General features: G+C 34.4%; 1 protein-coding gene and 1 long non-coding RNA gene across 2 annotated transcripts; both read right to left on the bottom strand.

Annotated features, from left to right (window-relative positions):
• Positions 1-5,961: 5,961 nt before the first annotated feature.
• Positions 5,962-6,960, bottom strand: LOC128223344 (uncharacterized). The gene is made up of 3 exons (XM_052932623.1): positions 6,888-6,960; positions 6,465-6,644; positions 5,962-6,335 (listed from the first exon to the last, which is right to left on the bottom strand). Exons 2-3 carry the CDS (start codon positions 6,595-6,597, stop codon positions 5,962-5,964), a joined length of 507 nt encoding a protein of 168 aa, XP_052788583.1. The 5' UTR covers positions 6,598-6,644; positions 6,888-6,960.
• A 16-nt stretch (positions 6,961-6,976) lies between these two features.
• On the bottom strand, positions 6,977-8,012 carry LOC128224738 (uncharacterized). Its single transcript, XR_008259532.1, has 3 exons — positions 7,929-8,012; positions 7,257-7,438; positions 6,977-7,084 (listed from the first exon to the last, which is right to left on the bottom strand). It is a non-coding gene; the product is annotated as an uncharacterized LOC128224738 (long non-coding RNA).
• Positions 8,013-12,521: the final 4,509 nt, after the last annotated feature.

Raw genomic sequence — 12,521 nt, 5'->3', positions numbered from 1 at the left:
CTACGCAGTGATCTCCCTTCTCAATTAGAAACAAATGCCACCATGTATGTAAAAAGCTGGTTTCAGCAGCTTACTTTTTAAGTGTATGTGATTGTTGTATTGTTATTGTATAAATTGTGTTATTATTAAATGTATTGCGGAGTATTTAAAATTTGGGGTCGGGTGACCCTCCGCACAAAGTTAGGGATGTAATTCAGTATTCGGGGCTCAATGCAATTATTTTCAAGATTTGAACGTGGTCACGTGATTTTGATCATCAGCATGGGATAGTGCCTGACAACAGCGGTTTCTGTAGTTTTGTGGCACTGTTGGAAAAACTAGTCCATAACGGCCAGTTACCGTTTACGAGCAAGACGGTATATCTAAGTAGTGACTGTGTGGTTATGGTTATTTGAAAACGAAAGTGGATTTCCGATCCCTACGGCTTCCTGTCCCGCTCTTCAAAACCTGTCTCTGTTGTATTTTACTTTATATTTCTGACTGTCTGAGTTAATCCCCGGTTTGATTTCTGTTTGTATTATTTAATATTGTCATCTGAATAACCTATTCAGGTACAGCAGTTTGTTTGTTTGTAAATACATGTAGTAGGATTACTATTTTTTAGTTTAATAAATGAATGTTATTGAGGTGACAGCATTGAATGTAAGTTACGAAACACTATTATTCTTGATTAAATTATACTTAGCTAGCATCTAGTATCCTCGGTCAATATCGATTGAGAAGTTACCATAATATCGATGGACAGAAAGTATATAATATGATGTCTTAGTGAACTTACCTCCAGTTGTACACTGGTCAAAGCCGGAACATGCCCTGAAAAGTATATGCTTGGATAGAATTGTCATTAAAAATACCATTTCCAAGCGGTACGAATGGGGGGAGTTCTTAGTTATAATATATGTTATAACTCATAAAGAAATATTTTGCTTAAATATTGTTCAAAATTATAGATTTTACTATATATACATGAAATAGACAGTTCTATGTATTGAATTGCATATAATCTGTACTGTATATAAATATCTAATTAATGAAAGATAACTTTATATAATAATTAAATTCTTTATCATTTGAAGCACAGACACATTATCTACAAGTCTTAAATATTTAGCTACTGATTTTCCACCTCATCTACCACGATTATGCAAATTTAACTCCTTTCAAATGACAATACAAAAATTTGCAGTCAAATATGAGCAAGTGTATTTCATTAGGAAACGCAAACAGAATCCGTTGTGCGTTGTCAAAGAGCGTTAAAGACGATGCCATATCGGAAAAGTAGGACTCCTTTAAACTGCTTAAATGTGTTGTTTTGTGTCTCCATGTTCTTTCTTAATTACAATCAGAAGAGTGTAAATAACACACCTTGATTTGCGAGTAATATGACGCATTCCAGTAATAAAATTATCAATTATTTATTTTCCCTGTCTTATTCCATTATTTAACGAAAAAGCGGTTTTTGGTGAGGGTATTGCTTGTTTGTGGTGTTTTTATGGTTGTATTTGTGTATGTGCTTGTGTCCATAGCTCATTGTCGTATGTGCCTATAGCTCATTGTCGTTTGTGTCTATAGTTCATTGTCGTTTGTGCCTATAGCTCATTGTCGTCTATGTCTATAGCTCATTGTCGTTTGTGTCTATAGCTCATTGTCGTTTGTGTGGTTTGTGTCTATAGCTCATTGTCGTCTGTGTCTATATCTCATTGTCGTTTGTGTCTATAGCTCATTGTCGTTTGTGTCTATAGCTCATTGTCGTTTGTGTCTATAGCTCATTATCGTCTGTGTCTATAGCTCATTGTCGTTTGTGTCTATAGCTCATTGTCGTTTGTGTGGTTTGTGTCTATAGCTTATTGTCGTTTGTGTCTATATCTCATTTTTTCGTTTGTGTCTATAGCTCATTGTCGTTTGTGGCTATAGCTCATTGTAGTTTGTGTCTATAGCTCATTGTCGTTTGTGTCTATAGCTCATTGCCGTTTGTGTCGTTTGTGTCTATAGCTCATTGTCGTTTGTGTCTATATCTCATTGTCGTTTGTGTCTATAGCTCATTGTTGTTTGTGTCTATAGCTCATTGTCGTTTGTGTATATAGCTCATTGTCGTTTGTGTCTATAGCTCATTGTCGTTTGTGTCTACAGCTCATTGTCGTTTGTGTCTATAGCTCATTGTCGTCTGTGTTTCTAGCTCATTGTCTTCTGTGTCTATAGCCCATTGACACACAGCCCATTATCGTCTGTGTCTATAGCTCATTGTCGTCTGTGTCTATAGCCCATTGTCGTCTGTGTCTATAGTTCATTGTCGTCTGTGTTTATAGCCCATTGTCGTCTGTGTCTATAGCTCATTGTCGTTTGTGTCTTTAGCTCATTGTCGTCTGTGTCTATAGCTCATTGTCGTCTGTGTCTATAGCTCATTGTCGTCTGTGTCTATAGCTCATTGTCGTTTGTGTCTATAGCTCATTGTCGTCTGTGTCTATAGCTCAGTGTCGTTTGAGTCTATATCTCATTGTCGTCTGTGTCTATAGCTCATTGTCGTTTGTGTCTATATCTCATTGTCGTCTGTGTCTATAGCTCATTGTCGTCTGTGTCTATAGCTCATTGTCGTCTGTGTCTATAGCTCATTGTCGTCTGTGTCTATAGCTCATTGTCGTTTGTGCCTTGCCTTGTGCCCCTAAACTGGGTTTATTTTTGAATGTTCGACTACTGGGCTTGCCCCTGTAGTTTTTATTGTATTAACGATACGCCCAAGTGACATTGAAATTGAAATTATATTAAGAACAAATTATTATTTTTTCTACGAAATAATTCTTTTGATCTAACAATTCGTTGTTAATTTTTAGCAATTTAACATTATTTTTGTTGTTTCTGCAACAATAAAGGCTTTACTTCAAAAACGTTTGATCCTCATTTCAACGTGTACATAAGGCTTCGAACTTGTATATAAAGTTAATACAGTCTCAAATAGAGGTAGAAGGGTCTTTAAATTTGTTAAAACCTGGAAAAGAAGGATATTCGAGGCACATTTAGGTTTTCTTCTTGTTGTTTTCGCACTAAAATACACACAAAAATAAAAAAACTGAACAGATCAAATCAAAACCTTTCCAGTGAGTCTATGCTTGATATTTCGCGAAATGGTACATAAGACAAGGATGCAGAAAGAGATTTTTTGAAACATGGTTTTGTTGTGATAAAATTGTGCGAAAAATGATTTCAACATTTTTTATTTTTTTTTAAACTTCTGGGCTTTTTCAAAAATAATGGAAATAAATGGAACCAATGCTTATTATCTTCGAGATAAATCTTATTTTGCATTTTTTTTCAAGGATTATTAAAACATAGATTGCTTAGGAGTATTTATCAAATATATAACAGCAACAAACCGAAATTATATTCGCCACCGTATGAGACGATAATAAATCAAGTTGCCTCAAATTGAACATCGCCAGTGCATGTTTTATTGCTAGTCCGGTAGTTGTTGAACGGCACATATTACTGGTTATCGATGGGTAAATATGGGAGGTAATGTTTACCCTAACAACACAAAGAAATTACTCTCAAACATGGTTAAATAATTTATGAACAAATCCAATGTTTATTTACGATAGCTTCCGTTAAGTAAATGTAAATAATGGTAATGTTAAAATAAATAAGTGATCAATGCTTTATGAATCGATTTTTAATTCTTATTGTTACGCTGACAATGAAAGTATTCAAAACTAGCATCAATATTGTTTATGAAGAAATCAAGTCACGCCACTTAACTTATTTGTATATTTACTGTTCGATGTGTTCAATACTCGCACTCTGTGTCATTAAACACGGAGTATTGATTTAAACTTTGCAACAGTAGTTTTAGTATTTTGGGTTAAAGATGCACTATTACTCCCAAATAAGATTTACCACAATTGATGCAATTTGTTAAATATATCAGACAGGATGAGTAAATTCCGAGTTTAATTTAAAAGAATTGTGCAGAAAACACGGTATTTCTACCTTATAAGACTACAGTAGATCACTGTAGATCTTTTAGCATTCACCAATCAAATATTTATTGTTTTTGTTTTTCAGTTATTAAATACACTGTTAAAATTTTGTTATCAGTAATTAATGTTTTCCATAAATGCATTATTTAGTAAGTAGTTCAAGATTTGTCGCTCGAAATTCATTTTTGTTATACATGTGTATGTGTTGATTTTGAATAAGAGAGTGTCACTTTAATTTTTATACTAGGATTTAGTTTGCAATATTTTAGCAGTTATTGTAGGACGGGATCAGATAACAGTCACATATAGTATTATCGGTTTGGGAAATCATTTTTGTTAGATTTATTTATGTTATTTATTCATTGTTATGTCCTTAAAGCTTCGTTCTCACAGATTGACAGTTTTGACATTTCGAAAAAAAATAGGGTTTCAGAATCATCTAATTTTGGCATCAATGCCTTAAATTCAGTCATATAACTTTCAATATAACAGATTTCAATTGTTAGAAAAACTGTCGATATTTTGCTTAAAGCGTTACTAACGCTGTTGGCCATAACACACCAATTTTCGAACGTAAATATGAAAAACTGCGATCTGATCTTTTGTGACCAGTCTTATCTTACTGGTTTCCACATATTTACGTACAAAATTGCTCATTTCAAGACAAAACATAAAAGAGTTGTCAAAACGGTCAATCTGTGAGAGTGCAGCTTTAAAGGCTTTCAAGCGTAAATGCATTTCAAAACCGAATGATCCTAAGTTGTACGAAACTTGCAAAATAAAGCGAAAAAAAAATGAAACACATTATCAAAAAATTAACACCAATGGCAATGATAGTTTCAATTTTTAGAGTGGAAATGAAATGTATGCACTAAAACTGAATATAGCTTAAAATGAATATTACCTTATAAACCCTTTTTTCTTTACTTGTTGTATGGTTTGGCATTCGAAGATTCGAAATAAAGTTTTGTATTTTGTAACACTTCATAGATTACAGTCGCATAGGTATCTTTTTTATATTATGGAAAATGAAATTGTAAATCTTTAACACCATCATTAAGATTTTGTCACTGGTGATTCAATAAAACATTGAATAACTAAGAAAGAAAAATAAATAATATGAATGAAATTAGTAGGTAAGTTTAGTTTAACAATCAATCTTCTCTAATCATTTTACTTAACTGCGACACATTAATAACAATATGAATGGACGGAAGTGCAAATGTTCAAAGTGACATTGAAAACATTTTTGCTCTCGATGTTCAGAATTCAACTAAACATATTGTGAGCACAATATATATATGACCGCCGGCCTGTGAAAACGACCCTTATCGCATATTTTATCAAAAATTTTTTTTTTGCAAAAATACAAAGTACAATTTCTGTGTGTTCTAAAAATACCAACTAAATTGAAATGCATAATTTTTTTAATGCTTAATTTCAATATCAAAGACCATCACCATGCCGATCTTGGAACGTTGAACAAAACAAAAACGAAGACATATAATCATTTGCTAGTTTACTGTCATGCAATTATTGGTAAAAAATTGAAACTTTAACTGAATGGTAACAATAGAAAAGTATTTCGGTAACTGCACAAACACTGCATAAATGTTGATGTAACCATGGCAACGAGGACTGCTATTTAGAATGAAAATATCGCTGGCTTATTTTTCAACAATTTTTGGTAAATTTTCTATTAATTAATATAATTATTCTGATATTTGATAAAACATATTGAAGGATCTCCCGTAGTGATATTACCTTAATAAACGCTGTATGTATATGTTTCGCAGAGTATCTTGAAGTGTGTTTTCAAGCCATCGTCTTTAGCATTTAAAAAAAACACACAAAAAAACATTAAATTATCAATGTTCAATAACTATGTGTACATAAACGTTACAATCTGTATTTTAACAACAAACAACAGCACAATAGCAATTCACACGCAAAATATGTCCACTTATTCAGTGATGTCAGACACTTGGCACTATTCCTCAGAAAGCGGACATGTTGTGTCCTTGTTCTTCGCCCGCAAGTATTTTCGCACGTGAGTTGCCAAGTATGCCTGGCGCTCGCGGCTTAAACCAGCAGCTTGTACTTCCTGCGGTCTACTTCGCAATACATTTCCACCACGTAACACACAGTAGCTCGTCTCCTCGTTGTCTTCTCCTTTCTTCAAAAAAATGATGCCAGGCGACTCAGAGGTGAATCGGAACTGCTGATATGACCTTATTCCTTTTAGTGCACGAAACTGTTCCCCAAGAAATGTCTTCCATTCCCGCCATTCAAACCTCGAGGTCCCGTCAGGTTTCTTGTAAAGGACAGCCTCATTTGTAGTTGAAGAAGATGCAACAACGTTTTCTGAAAATGATTAATAAAAATTACCACATTCACGATATAATTTCGATGTTTTTGTTCAATCATTTGATTTAAATAAACTTAAATCAGTCTGTTGTTTTTGTTGAATGAGAATACTTCTTTTTAACTAACCTAGGTCGCTCAAGGTTTCACAGTCCGTTCGCCTGTAAAGCGCCTTGATTCGCCCGAACCCAGCGTCTATTATGCACCTGGCATGACCTGCTACCTGCATCAAATAGCGTATCTCCTCGTTAAGGCCGATCATGGTCCTCCAGCAGAAGTACGCTAGCAGGTAGCGGTTTTTGTTTTGTCCTGAAAATTATTAAGTTTTAGAAATAACCAATTATACTAATTACTAAAATATATTGAAGTTCAAAGATTGATATTTTATGCAATTTTCGTAACCCGTTAATAACGGTTTAAGCCATGTAACATTGATTTTCGAACGGAAATATGACAATCAGAGATCTGATTATTTGTCAGCAATCAATTACAAAAATAAAAAATAAAACAGTTGTACTATTGGCATATCTGTGAGATTGCAGCTTTAATTACCGCCACAATTGTCCGCATGAAGAGTAGTCACTCGCTCCCCGTGCCCAAACTCTGTCAGAGCGTAATCCACGAGCGAAATAACAGCATCTGGCCCGTGAATGCCACCTCCATCCTGCATCATAGTCTCGGCTTCGTCGATTAGAAAATTATACTGAATCGGAAGGGCGTCGTCCCGAAACCCGAATAAATGAACTTTTCTGTAAATAGATGTATTTAACATCTTGTTAAATAGTCAGAATCTGTTTTCGGAAATCAACTATTTAGAGATACGATATTGTCACATAAAAACGGGTGAAAACACTTATTTAGGCGCAAAGGTCAGAGTCATTAAAAAATAATGCTTCTAAACGAAAATATTTGACTTATTACCTAGGAGTGACAAAGTACATAGGTCCCATCTGGCGACTGTGATGTGGCAGGCACAAATTCTGAGCAAAGTCGAACGTGTAATGTGCATGCTGAAAGTCAGTTGAGCATGGCTCGACTGGCTCTGTAGGGCGACCCGTGCCTCTCAATTCGTCCATAGCAGTAGTAACGCAGTCTTTGTACACCTACCTACCTTGAATACAAAGACATGTACATATAATTTTATGAAAGTATGAAATATTTAGCTCATTCAATACAAATGTTAAACAAATATAGTCTAATTTCAGCGACTGTTTTCATTGAAATTGCATCGAAGTACATTAGTTTAAACATATTTTACAACGATTGTGAAACAAGTTATTACAACATTATATTAATCACTCTTGTTGGTCCGATTTCACGCGAGAGTGTGGTCTTGTGTTGTGGGGGGAACCGGAGAACCCACTTGTCCGGCTTGGTGACCACAACCAAACTCACATGCGCCCGAGCCGGGAATCGAACTCGGGTCGCCTAGGTGAGAAGCGAGTGCGCTAACCACTGCGCTAACTTGACAACCCGAAGAAGTACATTAGGAGGGCAAACATATATAGTGTAGCCGAACGAAGTTCTTCTTTCAATATATTTCCATTGAATAATAAACTTATCATAATAATAACTTCAACACCAATAAAATACCTTGTGCTCTTTTCTGGTCGCATTGATGTGTTTCTCGAGAGCTGATGCAGCAGCTAGCTTCTCGTCGTCTGTCGTGGCATCAGCGAGTCCTTTCCGTGACATCTCGCACGTGACACACACGTCCTCTTGGGGAGTGGCGATCTGTAAAAGAATTGAATATTTTAAAAAGTTATTATTTAGGTTGTTAACGTTTTATTTATCACTGAGCTAGAAACGAATACATTCATCTCGAATAAAAAAATAACTATCGCATTCTTAATATAATACATACAGAAGATTCTTTGATGTACCGCTCTACATGATCATTGAAAAAAAAGCTGTTCTTCCCATGTATTTCTATTCTACACTGAATACTGTATTACATTTCTGTACATGTCGGTCGGCTTACCTTTTAGAAACGTGCTTAACCAATTGTTTGAAAAGATTTACATCCGTGGCACTCCGTTTAGTGTCAATGATGGTGCACAATGTTTGGACAAAACATATATAAAAAAGCTGATGAAATGAAAAATGTGAATAACTTATGCAGCATGATGTGCTAAGTACTACTTACCTTGATGTTTGGACAAAGCTCATGCCACAATCTGCAGAACGTCCTATATTTAATACATTTTGTGGCTGCTTCAATGCACGATTTTTCATATAATTTATGCATTTTCATCTTTGTGGTGGAGCTGTGGAGGAAAACTGGTGCGTCATTGGCTCTCCCTCTGGGTGCTGCAGGCATGGGAAGTCCTTCATCAATTGCAACATTCTTTAAAAATGATATTACATTTTCAATTTCTTGAAAAGTTAACGCATGAATGGGCCGCCGGCCTTGGTTTCCATGACAACGGGGAACATTTCCATTCTCGTTAACATGTTTTAAGAGGTTCTTGAGATGAGTTGGGCCGATGTCATACACACACATGAATGTTTTCTTACAAACAACATTACCCTCAAACTTATAGTCGTATCGCGTACGCTGACGATCACCATACCGGCTTCGTTTTTTATCTGAATTTATCCGGTTTAATGCTCCCATTATATATAAGTCCTTTTCTTCCTTTGTATACTGCCTTATATTGTCAATATGGGCTTGGGCAGCTTCACGGTCAATAGAGTCCATGCACATAGAAGTACAATCGCAGCCAGTCGCTAATGTGTCGCATGATTCTACTATTGGTATGTCATCATCATGTTCCGAGATAACATGATCATTTACATTTTCTGATGCCACTTGATTGTCATCATTTTCATCATCAGACGTTACTGCAATGAAAGAGAGTATCCCTAGTAAGTTATGTTTGCCCATAATATACAAACTAAAATAATGTATTGCAACGTTATATAACTTTATTATTGCGAATAAACAAATAAGATCCACACATCTACTGCAAAATAATTGCTTATGTATTCAAATAGTGTGAATTCTTAAAATAGCAATGATGATTTAGTTTTCAAAAAAAAAATCATGAAATTAAATTGCATGTATGTTATTTTAACTTATTATTAAACAATTGTCATTTAGCGTCAATGAACAGTTAAGGATACCTCTAGGTAGTTCAATTTCATGTGAATGTCTTGATATCGTTGAATTGTGTCCAAAGATTTCGTCATAGAATCGCTGTATCAGCTGTAAAAAAAAAAATCTAAAAATTTATTAAAAATTAAAGCTTCATTCCGGAATCGAACCTGGAACGTATGATTACAAGACATGCGCTTAACCGTCTGAGCTTTTCCCCACTAGCTTAGAAAGCAATGCATCAAGGTATTGATTTATCGATAAGCGCACATACACTATCGTACGGAGTTTACCGAACACGTTTATTTAGAAAAAATGTTGGTATTCTGTCCATTGTTTACTGAGAAATACATGATTATAATTCTACATGTTTACATTTATCATTATTTAAACAGTTTTTTATATAAATTAACTTTTATATGAACCATATGCTTACCTTTCTGCATTATTACTTTGAGAAAGCGTCTTTAGTTTTCACTTGCAGACGATTGAAAATAAAAGGGGAATAAAATCAATTTTAAGTATATTTCATGAATGGAATTATACTTACTTCTAAATCGTCCATCTTTCAACCTTCTGATACATCGAAATATAAAATATTATGGTGTTTTCGCCATAAAAATTGACTTTTTCAAACAGTTACTTTTTTTTATTTTATGTATTTACTTCCGCATTTCTTCGGGAGTTTTCGTGCAATTCCGTCAATATCTCGGAAATGCGATAAGGTTCGTTTTCTCAGGCCGGCGGTCATATATATATATATATATATATATATATATATATATATATATATATATATATATATATATATATGTATATACATACTCGCATATGCTCAAAAACAAATATTTGCAGTATAAAAATTAGAAGATAACCTACGAAATTCTGGAAGCACCCTGGTTGTACACCTGCATTGATACACTATGCACAACGTCATCATGGACACGCAAACGAGCCCAACTCCCAACGCTGCAGCGTTTCGAAACATCTGCGCAGTCATCCGCCTCACTATGTGTAGCATTCGAACACTAGGTGCCCCTTTGTAGTAAAAAAGACAAATTTACATCACCACATATTTGTACAAGAGGAACACCTCGGCCATTTTCCATCGGATGTATATAGACGGTTTACAAAGTTAGAATTGTTAACATTTAACTGCTAATGCAACGTCATATTAATGATGTTGTTTGTGATGGAAAATAGCCGAGAGGTTCCGATTGTTATTGGTATTATTTTCACCTCCCCATTCAGTTTAAAATCCAAGTACGATGGTGGTTGAAATTATTGCACTTTTTTGGGGGTCTGCTTTTTCAGTCTATGATACTGGCATACAATTGCGAAAAACATGTTCAGCATGTCTGTCAATTGTCGTGAGAGTTTAATATTTTGGACGCATTCTGGACCACGTGACCGGACCATATAAGATTAGACCCAATTCATTGTCACTGAGTTTATTTAAAAGGAATATATGTATAATATAAACATAATTGCAGAGCCTAATAGTCCGCCTAATAACTACAACTTCTTAATACTTCATCTTACTTCATCTTAATATTGTTCATTCTCGTTGACATACTGTTCCCCATACTGCAACGTTTTTGTATTATAAACATACATATATTTAAACCTTGTACAACAATACAATATTCTTTTCCTTGATAATGTTTGCTTATTTTCGCACTTACAATGTACATACACTTGACATACAGCATCAGTTTTATGTAAAACTCGTATTCGTGTAACACCATGTCGTTCCCAAACTTAAGTCATTTTCCTTAAGCATAAATTAAGTATCTCTCTTAACATTTGTTACAATGCCTTTACAATATCTGAAATACTTCAGTTTAAATAAGTTTGTCAAGAATGCATACTTGTATACTAAAAACGCTTATACCTCTTTTCATATTTGACTATGAAAATTGTAGGAAATTGACTTAAGTTAAGGAAGGACAAAATAAGTTGTATGAAAAACGGTCTATTCTATAAAAAAAATACAATGTAAATACATCAGAAGGTTACAGATAAAACTACAATAACTACTGCTAAAAATGCAAGCCCTGGTGCCAAGTTTGTCAACAAACCAGACAATTGGGTATTTTCCCGGTTCTCCGGTTTCCAAAACAACACAAAACACCACTCTCTCGCATCAATGTGCAAACGAAAGTGACGACTTTGCATAAATATTACTTTACATTCGTTGTAAAACAAATACAGCTAAAATTAAACTTAAGTCATCTTAATTAAAAAATTAACAAATCTTACCATAACATCCAAGAACTTTCATGATAATAAATCCTTTCCTAACGAGTAATTTTATTTCTATCCTTTAGGAGCAATCGCTCTCTTGTTGGTAGTACAGGTATCGGGACGTTTTATTTGAGTAGTTGAGATCATTATAAAAACAAATAAGATATTTTCAATGACCTTTGCAACCTGGAGACTTCGAGCATACATACATACTATTGGAATAGCTATTGTCGCATTCGTAGCTTAAAAATAAATTATTTGTTGTGTTTACACAAAGAAAATTATTTTATCTGAAATCTATTTTACAAAGATTGTATCATTCTGCCGATTTCCTGGTTCTATAAATTGTTATTACGGGCTAGAATCAAAACAAAACTAATATGACCTTATTGACTAACTCAGTAACATAGGGTGGTGACAGAAACATTTTAAATAGTAAATGATATGAATAATAGATGGGCCACTGTTCGATCATCAACAACACAGACATAATTATAAACGAACATGTTGATATATTAAGGATAGCGAAATGTTTGAATAGGAAATATAATTGATTGAAGAACTCTATTAGTCTACGTGTAGTCACGGACAATATCACCAATGGTCCTCCGCCCGTGTTCGGCAGTTATCGGGAAATTCTGCCAATTCAATTCATGGCCTGTGAACGCCAGCTCCACCACTTTACGGTGGTGCAAAGAAAAAGAGCTGTCGACACTTCCGTGGTGGAGCTGTGCCCTATGTTTACATGAACAAACGTGAGTATGATTTATATTTTATTTGATAAATTCATTTTACTGACATATTTCGAAAGTCGGAGAATGTGGTACCGTGTAAGAACACTT

The sequence above is a fragment of the Mya arenaria genome, chromosome 17, assembly GCF_026914265.1.
Source record: "Mya arenaria isolate MELC-2E11 chromosome 17, ASM2691426v1".
NCBI classification, from domain to species: domain Eukaryota; kingdom Metazoa; phylum Mollusca; class Bivalvia; order Myida; family Myidae; genus Mya; species Mya arenaria.
Note: the sequence above shows the minus strand (reverse complement) of the source record. Positions and strands in the feature narration are given on the sequence as shown.

Bases quoted from the DNA above. Each gene is read 5' to 3' on its own strand.
- LOC128223344 (XM_052932623.1), bottom strand. From the start codon at position 6,597: ATGATCGGCCTTAACGAGGAGATACGCTATTTGATGCAGGTAGCAGGT. The intron at 6,336-6,464 runs GTTAGTTAAAAA...AATCATTTTCAG, and splicing joins TGAAACCTTGAGCGACCTAG to AAAACGTTGTTGCATCTTCT.